General features: G+C 45.5%; 1 protein-coding gene across 1 annotated transcript in view; it reads right to left on the bottom strand.

The window, feature by feature from the left end:
* Window positions 1-16,516, bottom strand: part of CACNG4 (calcium voltage-gated channel auxiliary subunit gamma 4) — a 41,240-nt gene extending 24,724 nt beyond the window's left edge. The window contains exon 1 of the mRNA XM_054847065.1: window positions 16,182-16,516. Coding sequence (XP_054703040.1) covers window positions 16,182-16,404 — 223 coding nt within the window. The 5' untranslated portion in view covers window positions 16,405-16,516. The remainder of the gene's footprint in view (window positions 1-16,181) is intronic.
* Window positions 16,517-18,881: the final 2,365 nt, after the last annotated feature.

Here is an 18,881-nt window from a genome sequence, read left to right as displayed (position 1 = left end):
CTGATGGTGGCAGCGACATGGCAGGGGAGCACAGAAGTGCAGTGAAATGAAGGTGGGGGAAAAAAAAAAAAAAAGACAACCTTAATTACGCCTTCCCATGTTTCTGCAAGTTCAGTGCTCTAATACCTGCTGGATGTAGCTTTCCTTGACAGTTTTGTAACATCTAAAGGAAAGAAAAGAAAACGAAGAGGAAGCAAAGTGTACGGGCCTTGATCGTGACAGGGCTACAGCTCTTTGAATGTCAGCTTTTCTCCCTGCTACAGCATGAAAGTTTTTGGTCTCTGCTAAATTGTGCTTTGAGTCAATGTGGATGGATCGCGTACATGAAAGACCTGGAGCAACAGTTTCTAGAGGCTGACAGCATGGTTGTGGATCAAGACTTCTGCCTTTTGCTTTATCGATGGGAGGGACTGAAGTCTAAATTTGGGTCTTGGTGCCGAAAGTCTTTATGCAATCTTGTTTTAAGGGAAAAAACCCCACACAACAGCAACAACAAAAAGAGTACTATCCATGAAGGGGGATCTAGCGTGCAAGCTACACTTTTTTTTCTTGCTAGCATGATTTCCTTTTTACTAAAACATTTCTGATTCCAGTAGCATGCAGCAGCCAGGTAAGCCAGAAACCTCAGCTGGAGGTTCGGACCTGCGGTTCCTGGAAATGGGACAATATAGTGGGAATCAGATAAACCAGCTTGTACATACCACCTTGCTGTGAATTAGGACTGTCCTCGCATTTCACTGTTGTACAATCGATTTTCAGAATAAGAGCCTTTCTCTTACATGGTCGGGGGCTTAATTCAACCCTGGAATAAATGGCCAGCTAACAATGGGCCAAACTCAGCTTGGATGTTGCTCTGGTTAATTAAGAAGAGTGGCATGAGGGCTAAATTTGGCAAGGAGTGTTGAAGTGACTGCCTTCAGAGACAGGGAAGAAAACCCCTTGCTTAGCTCACTGCATCCAGCTCTTCAAATGCAAATTAACCTGTCAACATCTGCATGCAGCCACACAGGACAGCTGCAAAAAGGAGCTCCCAGCAGCCAGAAGAAGGGCTGGAAATGTTTAGTTCCAAACAGCTATTTTCTAAAATAATTTCTAGTAAATAAGAATACATTGAAAGTGGTAAACTGAGCATCTGCTACACGAACCGAACAGAGGACAGCATGTGAAAAGAAACATATGTCAAGTACGCACTTCAGATGCATTGACTTCTTGCCTCCAAAACAAAGCGAATTTAAACATATTTGCGGCAAACACCGAGAAAAAAAATTGCCTCTGTAAACCAAAGAAGAGCCTCAAACAATGGCACAATTTAAGCTTGGCCATACCTTTCCTTTCGCTCAGTGGAACAGAGCAGTTCATCGCGTTTCAGCTGCTTGCCTGGCTTGTTTTCCTGAGACGCACGTCGGGAATGCCAAGCCCAGCCGGCTTTTATTTGGAGCAAACAATGTCCCTTTACCAGTACATTAAAAACCCAGCAAACGAAGTCACTGCTGGACCCAAATCATACCCGATCTGGTTCATAGGAGGGAAGATATGAAAATACCCCTGTGCTTTTTAGGAAGTATCTTATCCGCCAGCGTAAGAGATGGTGACATCCTTACTCGGACTGATTCAGCAATGTGTACAGCAGGAACCGAGCTCCGTCGCTGGAAGGGGATTGCTTGTGACTCCATCTCTTTCTTCAATACCCTGCAACTCAGGGAAATTGCATTTCTGTATTTCGCTGAGCCCTTTATCCTCAGACAAAATCTTTACTGACTTAACTGAAGCTCTTACAAGAAGTACAGGATAAGGCCCCTTCAGCGAGAGGGAGAGGTTGGATTTCAGCTCTAAAGGGCGCAACTTGTCTTTATGAAGCAGCATGCAGGGATACTTTGCTCTTGCTTTCAGTGGAACAGGGCTCAGCACAAGCTCTGATGTCGCTTTTTTTTTGTTGTTAGGGGAATAATCTCCCTACCAAACCTGGGACACATGTGCCTTCTGTCAATCTGCTGAGGCTTTGCTAAGTTTTTGGTTATGCAGCCACGATTTCTGGGTGCTGCCATCTCCTACGGTCCTCTTAGGAGAGAGGGAAACCAGGATGGAAACAAGCACTGAGCAGCTTCTGCAGAAATCATTTTGCTATGCTAATGTGGTATAATTAAACAAGACTCAAAAATACCACCTTTATAAAAACCCATGGCTTGTGCCAACACTTTTACTCATCTGTGGGTTTTCAGCCTGAATCAGAGCTGAGGAAATAGTCAAGATCTTTGACTCAGTTGACAGCACTGGGCTTCGTCCTCTTCACCTCGGCATAGCGTAGCATCTTACTAACTAACACAGAATGAGAAAATGAAAGAGAACAGCCTCTGGAAAATCCAGAAACCTGCCAGACACAACTGCGGTTTCCAGGGAGAACCTCAGAACGGAGATAGCGCTTCCTGGCCCTTTGCAGCGCCTTCACCTCTTTGCTCAGGTTTGCTGCAATATTTTTTCCCCCTGTTCCTGGGAATTAAAATTACAGAAACGAAGAGCCTCCATTGTAACAGCGGTGAACTGACATGGCCCAGCAGCGGAGCCGGGGTTTTAATCCCCTTGGCTTGCAGAGCAGCACAGTGTGCTACTGAGTGCATGTCCACCATGGCAACAGCGGTGAAGCTCCAAGAATTCGATTTCCACGCTGCCCCTGGGCCTTGCCTTGACATCTTCATTGTTCCACAGCAAAATAAATAAATAAAAATCTGAGGCTAGCGTAAAGGCAGCGCAAAATATGGAACGCTATAGAACAGGGTTACCTAATGGTTAATTTAGAAAGGAACATATCGTTAAAAACGTAGGAAGGTGGCTACGTATAGATGCCGTAAAAATATTTAAAGGGATGCCTCTCGTAAGGGCAACGTTCCAAGCTACACCTAAAATAACGTATGCGAAGGAAAATTAAAAGAATATTTCACCATTTGCACTTGTTTAATGCCTTCGAAAGGCTTTTTCAGCCCAGCTACTGAACATTAGTATGGGAAAGGATATCAGACAAAACTCATTTTTGGTGTAATTCTACCAAAGTCAGCAGAGTTAAACTGAAGATGATTTTTCTGGCCTTTTAAATAGAGTGTAATTTTCTCCATGGGTAGTTATTAAACGCTATTGAGAGAGATTGCTGCTGCTGTTGGAAAGGCTTTCTGGAGAGGTCACTCTGCCCCATGTGAATAGCACCAGTGAAAAAACAGAAGGTTTGTAGTTTTTACAACTTGAAGAGTCCCTGGGGGCTCTAACCACACCACACATCACTGCCTGACCCAAAGCTAAGAGCACATATCTATTCCGAGTTGAGATATCCTGGCCTGACATCCACTCCTACATTACAAGAATTCTGCCCGTAGAAATTGCTTAAAATATTGGAGGAAGCATTGCAAAAGATATCCATGTGGACACTTGGTCCCATCTCTGTCAGAGAGGACATATTCCCTAAGTGCACTTTCTGAGGCTCCACTGCTGTACGTTGACATTTTGGGGCTGGTGAGGGTTTGTATCCCTTTCACCAGCCACCCTAAGCACTGCTTGAGAAGGACATTCCCTCGCCTTCTTATTTTGGATTCCGATTCCGGTAGCCTTGTCTGCACATGGACCAATTTGAAGGGTGCAAAAAATGCCCAACTGAGTACCTACTGCATGTCCTCAAGACATGACAGACATCTTCAGGCTGAATAAGTCTTAAACTAAAAGGTTCCTATTTTTTTTTGACATTGGCAAGATTAGTGTCTGGGAAGGCACCATTGCTGTCAGCAGCTCAAGGATCTGGATGGATCTCAAGTGGATGGCATTGCCCCTCACGTGGAGCGCTGAGCCGGGTACCCAAACTGCATACGTAGATGGGCAGGAGCTGAGATGCGGCCCAGCATTAACCTTTCGGCAAGGCGACACAGGCAGGTGCCCACGCAGCACACACATTTCCCAAATTGCTCTTTCAAGGCACCTGAGTTTTCTTCCTGCCTACGCTGGGAGCTCAGCTGTCTAGCCAAGGACCCTGCCCTGTCTTGCAGAAACCAGAAAATTCTTAGGCTATGCAGCACCAAACGTTGTCTGGATTGTGCATAAATCCACATAAATCTTGGCTTAAGTGGGGGCCAAACTCAGAGCATTATTTAACCATTTTACAAAAAGCCTGACTGGTAAAACTCTTGGGATGAAAACGGGAACACGAGACCTCATAATTTATATACGCATTAACTTCCCACTGGTGAAATTAAAATGCAAAATAGTATCTCTAAACAAAATTGTGAAGTTCTGTCCCTTGAGATAATTAAAAATCAAATGGGCAAAGCATATACCAGAGGATCTATTCTTACCCTCATAGCACTTTGGGCTAGATTGTAGGTATTTTCTCTTTCTCACAGCTACAATGCTGAGCTCCAAGAAAGGATTTGTCTGTGCAATACAGTGAAGCTCAGCAATAATTACCCATTGTGCTATGTGATGAGCCATCCTTTTGGTTCTTCAGTAACCCGTGCACCTGGACTTTAACTAAAACCAAATAATATGCACAGAAAACATTTTTATGTAAGAGGAGGTGAACATCACTAAAAATCAGAGAGCCTTTGTATGGCATGCCAAACTGCTGAAGCGAAAAAATGTCTTCAGTGAAAGGGCTCAGATGTGAGCATGTTTCAGTGCACAGCTCCAGGAAAAACTCTGATAATAAATGTGAGCTTGTTATCGTTGCTTTTCAGTGGGAAGTAAAGCCGGAAGCAGGGTCGTGCTGGCTAATTGAAGCTTACATTTTCATTCAAGCACTGCATTTTAATTATAAACTGGTGACACAAGTGTCACTTAGTTCTTATCCTGTTTTAAGTGTGCATACATATAAAAAATATTTTCAGTTATTAATTTATTCTTGTGATCATATTCATTATCCTACATTATGTCTACCAGGCACGTGTCTAATGACATGTTTGATACACGCTAATTCTTATGCCTCTTTTAATACAGGGCTTACACACACATTTTAGGCTGAACACGGTGCCAGTTGGCTACCAGAACAGGTGCACATTAATGCTATAAAATCAGCATTAGGAACTGTGTGCCCATATTCTGGCCAGCTGCAAACACTTGCTCAGCCCTCCCGGGGCAGCGCGGGGATGCCAGGAAAAGGGATAACCTGTGGGAGTAGCTGCATCCAGCGCTGTCACCTGGAGATGCTGACGGCGAGGTCCTGCCTGCCCAGGTCTGGCCCTCATCCTGAACCACTTGCCCTTCATCCAGCTTCTGCGTCTGAGCACTCCTCTGATCCTGCAAAGCCGAGCGGGTTGGCTTTTTGCACGGCCGAAGCCCTGGGTAACACTTAGAATTCAGGTGGAAAATTTCAGGCTTGTTTTTCCTTCTCTGTGGGGTTTTGCTGCCGTGTCCAAAGACTGTCTCCAGCTAGAACGCTGCCATTTATATACAGAAATTAAAATAAAATGAGGAGAAGGTGACTGGGAATTGGCTACCAAGAGACACAAAGTCGGTCATTAAAAACCAGACCAGGAGTACAAGTGAAAACAAGGGGAATTTCCCTAGAAAGCAACTTATGAGGGAAACCTCTTTCAAAGGCATCGGATGGAATGGGGTAGCTATTTTTTCTCCCCTCTTAATCTGCTACCAAACTATAAAGAGGATTCTATGTTAATAAGCACTACTGTAGCAGGACATTGCAAATGAATTGCTCAAACGGCTATAATTAGAAGTGATACTGTGAATACAGCCCTAGCATCATTCCTAAATACTACATGCTGTATTTCAGGTCTTGCATCTTTAAGGATCCCAAAGCATCTCCAAAACTGTCTGCATTTGCCAGCGCTAAAGGCAAGGACAAGAGTACAGCAAAATGTGCAGAGCGAAGGAGAAATTCTTACCAGCCTCTGAAGCAAACCTTCAGTCTGCTGAGGAGAACCACAGGAAGTTTAATCTCGTGATTAGCAGATAGTGGCATTGTCTTGGATAAATAGTTTTGGAAACACCTAAGCAGCTTAAAAAAATGAAATCCTGTTGCCTCCCAATGCAACGTAAGCTTCAAAGACAAACCTTCACTGGGAATGTGGTTAGAGTTCATAAGCCACCGTCTTTGAAAAGACTAGTCATCATCTCGGAGCATCTTTTGATGACAGACAAAAATGTGTTTTCGCAGTGGGCAGAGCTGGGGGGAAGTGGACCAGCTCTGATCCAAACACAGAGGCGGGGGGCAGATCCAAGCAGCACGAAGCCTGAGCCAAGAAACTCAGCCTCTTGCCAGGTTTTTTGGCTTGGGTTCAGCGCATGCATAAATGTAGAGGGGCTTTTCGACTGGGGCCGTCTGCATCCTACCGGTCCGTCTGGAAGAGGTTGGTCTGTTCGCAGAGAGCGCACTGGTGAACCCAAAATTGCTGTAATGGCAAATAACTGCTGCTCTGCTGCCTGCTGGCAGGAGGATGAGGATAATCACCCAACTGGTTAGGGTTAGCAACTCGAGTCTTATGAAGCCATTGCCAAACTGTTATTTAGCTCCCTGGTTTATTACTTGGTATTTTATCATGTCTAGGATAGCTCTGCTTGATACTGACGTTTTCCAACAGTTCCCCTAATAAAACCCAGTTGAAATTGTTAATAATGTTGCTGAGCTCTAATTGTACAGAATAAGCTGCTGTCAGCCGGGTGTATGTCAGGTGGCAGAGCAGGACCAGGGGACATTAAATTTGGGAGGAAATAGATGAAGAGTCTGGGGCTCTCCCTCTGCAACCCGCCCCGGAAACCAAATTCCCAAAGTTTTGGCAGTTCACAATTGCCAACAAATAACCTGCCCACCATCAGCAGAGGCATATCTGGAGAATAACAATCTATTTTTGACTATTTACTCCACTGTCTCAAGTAACAGAGCTCTGTTCAGTGAATCTGAGGGCTTCAACCCTGTTCATGATCCACGTGGATAAAAATGTGATGTGACATAATGCAACTTGCTGTTTCATCAGCTCGCTAAAAACAAACCAACACACAAAGAAACCAACTCTAGCCAATTTTGCATTAAAATGTATGCAAGTATGTAAAGGAGTATTGCTATGGTTTACCTGAGTTTAGAAGATCCACTGTACGAAGATGATTAAAGCCCACTATTGCCATTAGTGAGTCATACAGAAAGGAATATTACTAACTTTCATATCTGGCTACCTTTGAAAACTCAGTCTAAATAGTCATGAGGTCTTCCAGCGTTAAGAGTTTGCTATTTCATTTGCTTGCAGGCAGCTGAGCTTTTAAAAAACCCCCTCAGCATGGCAATTCCTACAACAAAATTATCCAGTGTCTTGCTAATAGCCATCACTGATATTCAGTGAGCCATGAGACAGGTATGCACAGCTCTACGACAGGTATATGCAAAGTATGTTAGATTTGATTATATTTAGGCAAGGTACCTCTGGCAAGATCCTATTTCAAGTCATAATTGCGATATGTCATGGTTCCTTTTTAATGCCTTGCAGCAACAACAAATAAACTATGCCTCTGGGATGCAAGTAAGACACAATAACAATACGAACATTACTGAATGCTATATATTTGGACAGGAGAAAATATTCAGTCACCCGTATTCTACACAAAATCGCATTATTTAAAATATATAAATGGCAGAAAACTGATCTGAAACCTCCAGTAGAGAATTGGCAGTGACTTAAAAATGGTTATTAACTAAATCTGAAAAAAACCCTGGCAGCTAAACGAGAATGGTAATTTCTCAGTGAACTGGGTGCCTCTCCCACTCGAACAGGGCTGCTTGTTGCTTCTGAATATCTTTGAAATATTTGGCATCATCCAGCTAACAGGACTGGCTAAGTGAGAAGCATTCAAAGGGCATAACTAAGTGGCACAATTCCAAAACAGCAATTAAAAGGCGGAATGCTTGAAAAAGAACAATAAAAGAGGTTAATTCGTATCAGGGTTTGGCAATCTGCACAGGAAATACTGTAATTCCATAACGCGCTCTCCCTCCATCCGTCTCTCTGTATCATGACTGCATGTTTATAATCTAGCATTCCTTCACATATAACATCTGACAAAAAAATGACTCAATTCTGTTGAAGATCTTACTGTGCTATTTGTAAAGTAAGCAGGAGCCTGGATAAACACGTGGGAAACAAAGTAAAACAGGGAGAGAAAAGAGAGCCCAAACCTCATACCTATTGACGAGTATATGATTATACATTTTTCATTGGCAGGATGGCACAGAGATGCTTGAGACTAAAGAAGAGAAATTAAAAATCCTAAATTTCTACCTGGGGCAGTAGCTACCAGTTTTCTACGGAAAGACTCTTACACCGTCATAGAAAAGCTAATTTAGAAGGTATCTTTTTAGCAGAAGGAAAGTTCTACCATTTCAGCAAGGAGAGGCAAAAAGAGAATGAGAACAAAGATGTTAAGATGACAGGATGCCACAAGGAGGAGGAGAAAGAGGGGCTGGACTATCTGCCAGGCTAAATCAGGAACGGCTTCAACGCTTTCACTGCGTTTGACACACAGCATGCAACAACTGGCAAAAATGCCCCCAGATTTGAAAGGAAATCTAGCTAAAGTCTGTGTAGGCTGGGCTATCCATCCTGCAGGCAGCTTGCCCCAAGGCTGGCTATTTTGAGAGATTAGAGAGGCCACATATCATTAATATTGTAATAAAACCCAATATAGAGAAAGTCACAGCCTCAAATGTTGCTGTGGTCCCCAGCACCTCTGTGGGCCCCTCCACATCGCCCAAACAACCACTCTGAAAGACAAAAATACGAGCCGAAGCCTGGGAAAGAGTCACTTTCCACTCTAAAATTTTGAAGGTAAAATGAACTGATGTGCTTTGGGAGTGGAGACAAATAACTACAGGAAACAACTATCTGGGAATAGAAGAGAGAGGACAAAACATATTGTAATTTAACTGATCAAAATACGCTGAAGAAGTGAGAGACTTCAGGGCAAGGCAGAAAACTGTGAGAAGCCCTGCGCAGCACTAGAGCTGTCTACTGAAAATATCCTTTTGTTCTGAAGTCATAAATGTGTATCAGCCTCTCAGACATATGGGCTGTTGTGCATTTATCCTGTTTATTTTACTACTCCTGTGCATCCTGCCTTGCCATCTGTTGGTAAGAATTTGGATGCTAAACCATAAGTCTGCGACATAATAAATACCAGTAAACAGAAATCTAAAATGAAGATAAGCACAAAGTAATGCTTGGAAGCAGGACCAGGTTTTCAGTTCGATAGTATGATTTATTTCCTGAGATGAGACTTGGCTCAGAAAAGAGGGACCAGCAGGAAAAGGTCCAATTGAAGGGACAGATCTACAATCTCTTCTCTTATATTGGCTTCATATTGGCATAATTCCACCGCCTTCCTAGAAAGCAGTTAAATTTACGTAGGTGGAGAATCAGACTTAATCCCGTCCCTCAAGGAAGACATGCTTAAACACAAAATATTGCATGTATAAAACATAAGTTGCAAGCAAAATGCTTCAAACCCAGTTAAAGCGGTGTTCATGCACCTTCTCTAAGCTAGGCAGCCCTACTGCCGTGTCCCAGTTTCTCCGCATCTTCTTTCCCTTTTTTTATTAGTATGAGAGGAAAGTGAGTGGGAAGGAAGCACCGTTATCCCTCCTGGTCAGGGGCAGAAAGATAAAATAACCGGCCCCAACTCAGAAAACCTAGCGAAGCCCAGACCCACAAGCCCATCCATCCTCCTCCTCCCTCTCCGTTTCCAGTCTGGGGCTGCAGAAGTTACTGCTCAGCTCTTGGACGCACAAACCACACATCACAAGGAAGTATCTGGGTGCTGAGAGGTATTAATGACAGGCTTCAGATTGCACGCAGTACCTCAGTACTCCTACTGCCCCCAAAGAATGAAAAAAGGAGATGAAAGCACTAGCCTCCCCTCCTAATATATTTCCTTTTTTTCCCCCCTCTGTTTCTGTTAAGATACACGTGGCCACAGAATGGAGATATCAGCTATACACCCCTTCTCCCCCAGATTTTTAAGGAGGTTCGTGTGTTTTGCACCTGGCAAGACTCTGACCAAGACTACCAGTTGGACAGCACGATGTGGGCAGAAGGAACGCAGAGGGACCCAGCGAATGGGACAGGATCCGCCGGAGGAATAATCACCATGTTGAAATTTTACAGGAACAAAACAGGATCTGGTCGTGTTTGCCTGTTTTACCAGTTTACGCTGGCGAGGGTAGCAGAGCTGCCAGAAGGCAGGGCAAGACCTCACGAGGTGCAACGGCTACGAGCTCCTGCCAGTATCTAAAAAGAGTAATAAAAGCCCACGGCAGAGGGTCAGTTAAAGGTAATGGCAGCTGGAAGAAGCCCAAAACCTACATTACATTACATTGTAAAGGTCCCCACAAACCCCAAAATGACTTACTGCGGCTCTGACAGCTACTACCACAAACGCCATCTGTCAACCACCTACAACGTGCAGCATAATTACATACAGAATAAAAAAGTAACCATAGCACAACACAGCCACAGGTATCCTATTTGTACAACCCGATGCAGCCTTGACTCTTTTCACAAAACATTTCTGAAACCTAGGTAAGATTAATATTATCCACATTACATCTTGCACAGATGAAGAAGCTTTACAGCTGGATTACAAATGTGCTTTCCTCGGTTTACAGCCTTCGGGGAGTATCGCTAATGCACAGAAAGTCTTTGGGTTCTAAGTTTTGCATTGAGATATCTGACATGCTGAGAGCGCCATGGAGAAAAAACCAAAACCCTTGTGTAGTCTGATACTCCCTACTGGCTATCTAGTAGATCAAGTTCAAGAAAGCAAATTAATTCATTAAAGCGACATATATTCAGTCAATTAGCTTCAGATCCCTGTTTCACAGAGCGACTCAGGAAGAATGGATGTTTTGTTACATCAATACGGTCATTTGAGAACCTCTGTTACAAATGTTCAAAGAGGTACATTTAGGAGATCCGTGCTTTTTTTTTATTTTTAATTATTTGAGAACAGAATAGATAATGCCTTAACCCATCTTCTGCTGACAGTTCTTCCAGCACAAATTTTCTCAGTATTTTAAAATATGTTATACTACGGACAATATTTCAGAGATTGAACTCTGCATCCCTAAAGATTGCTCCAAATTCAGAAGCTCTCTAGCAAATGGAATGCTCTTGAAAAAATTAACCTAAAAACATTGTCAAGAATCACTCCATCAGTTGCTGACAAAACCGTACTGCTTCAAACGCTGTTGCAAAGACGGCATTGGAGCTCTGAGAATTGCTTTTAAAAACAGCGAGTGCAGCACAGGCACTTTCTCAACAGCACACGTTTTACCAAGGAAACGGAGAGGGTATGAGCAGGATGGATGGAAAGAAAGAATGAAAACATGGGCTGAATCTCAGAAAAATCTTTCTCTCGTGCATTTACATTTTTTTTTGAAAGATTCATGGATGAAAGTTCACTCTTCAGGACCTATAATGCATGTACAAAATACGTATATATTGTCCAAGAAGTAGCGTACACAGGGTGCGTTTTTCATGGCAGAGACCCCCATCTGTGTATTCTCCATTTGCAGCTACCTTCTGTCACGGTGTGAATATAGGCTCGTATGCCTGTAAAGACTGAGAAGACCAACCACCTCTTAATGTGCATGTGGACATAACCTCCAATGTCTGATATTAAAGTGATGTAACATGTGCTCTTTGACACATAAAACTTTGGCAATAAGCATTTGAATATAAAGTCTGCATTGTATTTAGTTTATTACAAATAGCGGTGGTGCTAGGAGTTCATAGCTTTGCTTTGAGAATACTAAAGAATATTCATTCTTTTTGGGTGAGCCATGAATCTGCAGTATTGATGGATGGCAGTCTTCCTTTATTTGCTTGCCTCAAACATTTGTATGAGCATTTTTATTTTGTTTTCAAGAGTATCCATGGAAGCAGCGCGGGCACGTGCTGCAGTTCCCATGTTTGTGCGCATTCATCCAAGCCGGAAGACTCGCAAATAATAGTGCAAATATGCATTTGTGCAAGTTTTCAAGTCATAAATTATTTACTCGGTCCTTCCTCCCAATTATAAATGTTCCAGCCACCCAGTCAGGAAGGACACATGGTTCCACATGAATTAAATAACCAATTGCACCACTTGAGAAGTAAATGGCAAACGGGGAATACTGAAAGCAGTAGACACAATGGGTTCAAAGAGATTCATATGCTGAAGTGTTTAATAAAGCACTCTTTGAATAAATTTAAATTACAAGTACATTACTTGATTTCATATCTTGATGTCACAGGGCCTGCAGAGCTCTCTATTGTGAGCCGTCCTATTAACTTCAGCACGATTGTTCACGAAGATAAGCAGTTTCAGCAGATAAAGTGGTGTTTTTAAAAATCTTTTTTTTTCTTTCCTTCTAGGCAAATATTTTAATAGCAGATCCTCCCAGTGACTACGACTGTGCAAGGCTCACGTAGTTGTGCTGCACATTTACCATAGGAATAGGGGCTGTTGGAAAATTACGGTGGTTTAATCTCTCTTTCTCAAGTTAGCCTGACCACGAAAGAATTATTCATAAGACACAGCATTTGCTGTGTTTGCAAGGCTCTGGTCTGCACCATCTTGACACGGACCCACAGCTTGTGACAACTCCTGTAGCTTCGGTGTGGACACAGGACAGAACAGCAGCCACTTGAAACGGGGCTGATTTGCTCTTATTATTAATTTGTGGGTTGGGGTGCGGATTTCAAGTGTGGATGGCTGCATGGGGGCTTCATCAGAAACTCCTTCCTCTGGTGACAGTTTAACTTTAGCTGTCGAAACTGCAGCCATCGTAGATGTCGTGGCCCCAGAAAACCAAAACCCAGCTTTGCCAGGAGCCCCTGAGCCATTTTACTGCAGAGGCTCGGTCGAATAGCATCCACTTCTGTTATAAGCACATTCATACCACGAATTATTTTAAACAGTTTCCTACCACAGGCAATTACCTTGGATATAAGTTTTAAAAATCCATGCAGAAATACTGCTATTGTTTAAAATCCACTCAATGAGCCTCCTACCTCCACCTTCGACAAACATGCCAAAAGAACAAAATTGGGATTATACAGGCAAGAGTTTGACTGATGTATCATTAACGCTACTTCTTGAGTGACTAAGCTCCATAGTAGTATCGACTACTAGTACCGAAACATGATTTCATCTCCAAGACAACTGCAGCTCCAAACAAAGATAATATGCTGGATCCCTAAACTGTATCACTCCCGTTATCATTATGATGTTAATTTGTTGTAAAATGTTTTCCCGAAGAAGAAAAACACTGAGGAACACCTAATAATTTGGTTAGGAGGTTATTCTTTTCCATTGTTTCAGCAATTTTGTTTGAAATCTTGGAATTTGGGATACTGAACAGGTGAGTGCTCAAAATCCAGCATACGGGTTCTTTTATGGATAGAGTTGAGAAATATTTTCATGGAAAATTTCAGTTGACCTGAAATTTACTCCGCAAAATGCTTTATTCATGTCAAAAGCAATTTCAGAGGCTGTTCAAGGTATTTTTGGCTTTTGCACATTTGCGTCTTAGATTTGTCTTTTTGAGATTAATAGTGAAATGGTGCTTATTAAAATAAATTAAGTATGTTTTTATAATTATTACTCTAAAACACAACAAGAGCTCTGAAAATAGGTTTGAAGCCAGACCATTTAATCGCATATAAAAATCTATAACTGAAATTATTTTCTTGCTGTGTATCTCCTCAGAATTCTAACTATTTTGTTGAATATTACTAAAAGACCCATCCACTCCGAATGAATGATGCTCTGAAATAATCGAGGGGGTGTTGTTTTAAATCATCTTCTAGAAATGGCTTTATTATTTTATGAAACAAAGGAATCTTTCCATGTTGAAATCAAAATCCCATGATATGGTTTAAAACATGAATAATTTAATATATCTATAGATTTTATCTTGCAAAGACAGAGCATACTGAAAACGTAGGAGAGAATGTAGTCTCTGTTCCCCATATCTGTGAACAGATGACAGTTTTCTCAAATAGTCCATTCTTAGCACATATTTGACAACTTTAAATTTTGTAACTTTGGAATTTGATTACGAGCGTTGGAATTTTGAGCAGAAAAGCTTAATTGCCGTTGGATAGCTGGGTCCCATGAAATGCTTTTTTGCCCCTTAAATTGATGAGGATTCGAGGTTCACTTGCACACAACTGCTGGGTGCAATTTTTCAGCAAACACCCTTGCGAAGAAAACGTGCCCCGGAAGGCACAGGTGCTGCCCAGTGCTGCAAGGCGACCGGAGATCAGCCAGCGCTCCTGGGCACTGTTTGCAGTGCTGCCCATTCCTCACGACTTCACTCTTTTTTTTTTTTTTTTTAACAAGTTCTTAAGCCCAGTTTAAATCAAGGGGGAAATTCCACCAGTTTTAGTCAAAGCTGCACTTCATTTCTATGAATGAGATTCCTGGAAGACCATGCAGAAATCCTGGCTTCAGGAAACTCAGGGATTTCTCCCGGAGACCACAGGCCCAGCCTAGCAGAGCACGCTCAGCAACTCCCGCAAGATGCGAACAAACTTATTTTCCATGGAAAATGGAGAGCGAAGACATCAGAACAAGCTCAGCGAAGATCACGAGATTCGGTTCAAGTGGAGGATGCTCAGCATCTCTCAGGCAAACTCAGGAGCTCTCAGACGCAAGCCCTCATTTTCCAGGTGTCATAAAAGCCCATACAGAGAGTTAGATTTCCTTCAGGAGTTATAAAGCCAAGCATCATTATTACCCATAAACCTTCACATTTCAATAATTCTTTCTCTCTTCATTGTCTAAAAATAATTTCTTGTCCTACAGCTATTCTACGTATGCATACTATTACTAGGTAGCAAAGCTGATATTTTAAGAGAAAAATGATGTTACACTGTAGCTTTGAATTGTTAGCAAAAGGAGAAGATGAGAACAGACGTGAGGATGAGGTGCTTCTGCCCTACCACAGCCTTTTCTGGGGAGGAAAAAAACTCCGAATACAGCTGCTAGACTCTGAACTATAGCTGGGCTCATCTGGGCTGAGCTGTCTGTCAGTTAGAATAAACCAGGAAACCAGGTTTGTAAAGTTCATGTGTGCTAAGATGTGCTGATGGAATTAGGTGCACTGCAGCCGATATGCCAAGTGCATTACTGTGGGAGGAAAGACTCCAGCGTACCCCCACCCCCACGAGCCACAAAGCAGCTCAGCAAAAGTCAACAGCTTCCCTCTACGCTCTCCCTTTTATCCAGCATCACTGAGGCTCTGTTAGCTGTTCACGCGGAGGGAATGGACCCGGCGGGCAAGGGGGTTCAGAGCCACCGTGACCCTGGCCCCTGCTGCCAGCGCCTGCCCGTGCTGTGTGTCCCCTTCCTGGGGATGCGCTGGTTTCCCACGGTCAGAGCTCTGTGCGCTCGGCTGACAGATGTTGTTTCCCATCTGGGCTTTCCGATCTGCTATGCCAAATCCTCTGAACACCCATGTGTTTCTTTGTCCCGGTAGCTATCTGCCGCGCCTTCTCTACAACTCCATTTTCAGAGGAAGCCACATGTTTGGCCTCTGTGGGGAACGGGGGTGTCCTGCTACCCATCTCAGCCACTAAAACACCGATCTTTTTATTTGTCAGTGTTATTCAGCCTGACCCTTGGGCTGTATTAAGTAACCCCGAGGCCACACAGAAGCACTTGAACAGTAGCAACAACACCTTCAACCAGGTTCCCGGTCTCTCGCTCCGAGGGTAGACGGGGAGGAACTTGGGTTTCCGCTGTCCTGCCCGAGAGCTGTGGCTGAGCCCCAAAGCCCCTGGGGCCGAAGCCCCGTGGGCTCCCCAGTCCCCAAGGCTCAGCTGCGCCCCGAAAAGCCCCAAACGTGCCAGGAGCCCCCCAAAAACCCTGAAACCCCGGGGTCCCTCAGCCCCGAGGCTGGGGGGGGGGTCCGCGGAGCGAGGTCACCCCCCTGGGCAGAGCTCCCCCGGGCAGAGCTCCGCATCCCGCCGCCCGGTTCCCATGGCAATCTCGGAGATGCCGGTTGCCACGGTAACGCCATCCTCCTCCTCGGCCGTGTCCGAGGCAGCGGCGCGGCTCCGGCTCCGGCTGGGCTCTGCCCGGCGGCTCGGGCGCGCAGCCGGTCCCCCCGGGAAGTTGGTCCCCCCCACCCCGCCCCGGTGCGGCGCGGCCCCCCCCGGTACCTTCGAGGCAGCAAATCCTCCAGAGCCCCGAGTGCGTGAGATCGCCCCGCGCCCGCCGCGGCGGCCCCTGCGCCTCGTCCGTCGTGATGTTGGTGCCGTTGCAGATGTGGGCGCTGGAGTAGAGCCAGTAGTCGGTGCCGATGGCGATGGCCATGAGGCTGAAGGCTGCGAAGGCGCCCACCGTGGTCAGCAGCATCTGGACGCCACGGTCACACCACACCATGGTGCTTCATAGTCCCCGCACGGGCGCGGGGGGCCGCACGACACCGCCCGGCAGCCGCCGCCGCCGCCCGCGGGAGGCAGCCGAGTCACGGGGCGGGGGGCGGAGGCGGCGGCGGCGGAGGGGGGGGGGGGGGATGATGGTGGGGGGAGCCGCCCGCCGCCGCGGGGCCGGGCTCCGCCGCCAGCCGCGCCCCGCCGCACCGCCCCGGCCGCGGGAGGGAGGGGCCGCCCGGCCGCGGACCCCCGGGGGTGCTGGGGCGTGTGCATTTGGGGGGGGGGGGGGCAAACCCGCCCGACCCCTGACATGCTGCCGCCCCGCCGGGGAGAGCCCGGCCCGCAGCCCCCGGCCCGCAGCCCCCAGCCCGCAGCCCCCGGCCCGCAGCCCCCGGCGGGGCTCCAGCACCGCTTTGTTCGTTCGCGCTCGGTGGGCTCTGCCGGCGGCAGGAGCGCGATGCCGCGTCCCAAGTGGCAACTCCACGGGGAAGGAAGGTGTGAGCGTGTGCGAGTCCGGCTCTCGGCAAACGGGGCGACCCCGCGCACGCCAGAGCCCGGGCAGAATTTGTCTGGAGATCAGGGAGGTGTTGCCAACCCGATGGGTGCAAAGCTCTGCACCGTCACTGCTCGCTCTCCGGTGGGTTACGCACACCTTCCTTCTGCCGCACGGACTGCCCTGGAAATCACCCGAGCAATGGTGCCAAACACCGGGGGGAAAAGTGTTGCAATCCCAAGGAGAGTGCCCACATTGTCAGGGAGCTACGGCAGAGCCAACGTGGGGGTTTGGCCATGATTTCCTCCTGCAGCTTCACTCTGCGATTAGTTACGCAAGGAGGTTGTAGGCAAGTATTTGGGTTGCTGGTTTTCTCCTGTTTGGAAGGGGATGGAGAGATTCCAGCGCCTCAACGTATTTTTCTTTGGAAAAACCAAGGGAAGAAATATCTATATCATTTTTTATCATGTTATCCTGCCTTCCACCCCTGACTCCCATCACTGCGAGTTGACAAGTCGGTCCTGCCTCCACCTCATCCAAGTGACAAGCCAGATGAATGGGAAGCCTTCCTGATCAGCTAATGTATTTGTGTGGAGGGAATGTGGCAGCACACCAGTTTTATGTATATGAATTAGGGAGTGGGAGGACAAGAGCTACAAACCTCAAGAAATACAGTGCTCTTCCCGAGCGGTGCGTGGATGGCTGCAGGTGCTTGTGTGACTCCACTGCTCAGCATACCAACGCAGAGAAGCTTTTCAGCTGCTCGTCCTTTTCACAAAAACTGGGAAAGCAAAAAGCAAATACAAATTAAAAGCTGGTCTTTATTTCACAGAGACCTCGGCAAATTGCTCAGACGTGAAGCCTATAAGCATAGAAGAGCTCCAAAGTTAGATGCTTGGTTTAAGCATGTAAATTATGCTTTTCTTTTCAGGGGTAGTTTGCAGGTCTATCAGTGCCTTTGCAAAATCACCTTCTAAATGAATGTCTCTATTAGGGATGGAAGAATGGAGTCAGGTAAACTCAAAAGCAGAGTGAAGCCTCATTCAGAAAACCCGAATCGAGCATTTAAGTTTAATGAGGTTCAACAAACTTCTCATTTAAAATATACGTTTGTACCTCTGGGCTTTGGGGGTTTGGACAGAGTGGAAAATGAGATACTGAAACAGCAGGAGGGAAGCTATTTCCATAGCTTTTTAAACCTATCGAGCCTTAATTAATATTATTTATTTGTATTACTATATTGCCTGAGAGAACTGCTTATGGCTGGCTCTCCATAGCAAGGAGCAGGGGAAGGGCTGGGGGGGCTGTAACCAGGGCAGGGTTCCCACTCAGCTCAGAAATCGCCTCCTCAAGTGCGCCCGGTCCAGATGCGCAACAAGAGATGGGATGGATCGTGGTTGGTCTGGTGGGTTCTCATCAGCCTCCGCCAGCAGAAAGGGGACACACAGCGGCAGGGCTCTCCATGGGCTGGGAGCCACCAGCCCTGCGGCAACCCTCCCTCACAGTCCTATTGATTGTGCAAGGTAACAGTACATTAACAGAATTTATTAATAAATCTCTTGCTCCTCTTCCTCCCCCCACATTTTTGTGAAGAAAATGGCTGTTGCTGTTGCTGCTGCCTTGCGAGAAATAACTCAGGCTCCTAAAGGGTTACGGAGAAGTATCCAAGGCAGACAATCATTTTCTGCCCAAGCTATCTTCTTTAGTTTAAAAATGTTCTCTATTCTTTTGAAATGCATGAAGTAGATTGTGGGAGAGCTAATATTATATTCCACTACTGAAAGCTGGTGGAGTATTTTACATTGATGTCTGGCTCTAGTGATTTTCTAAGGATTTTGAATTCATTAAATCCAACCATTGAATAATCTCCATTTGTGGCGGAAGGAAGGCAAAAGTGCTTACACTCCTCAATAGCAAAAAAGCATGTAGTCTTTTCTTAAATGCGACAGCTATCTGACCCACTATGTGTAGTAAAGGTTGCCCATCATGTA

The sequence above is a fragment of the Grus americana genome, chromosome 18 (assembly GCF_028858705.1).
Source record: "Grus americana isolate bGruAme1 chromosome 18, bGruAme1.mat, whole genome shotgun sequence".
NCBI lineage: Eukaryota > Metazoa > Chordata > Aves > Gruiformes > Gruidae > Grus > Grus americana.
The sequence above is the reverse complement of the archived record's forward strand: the minus strand, read 5'-3'. Positions and strand labels throughout refer to the sequence as shown.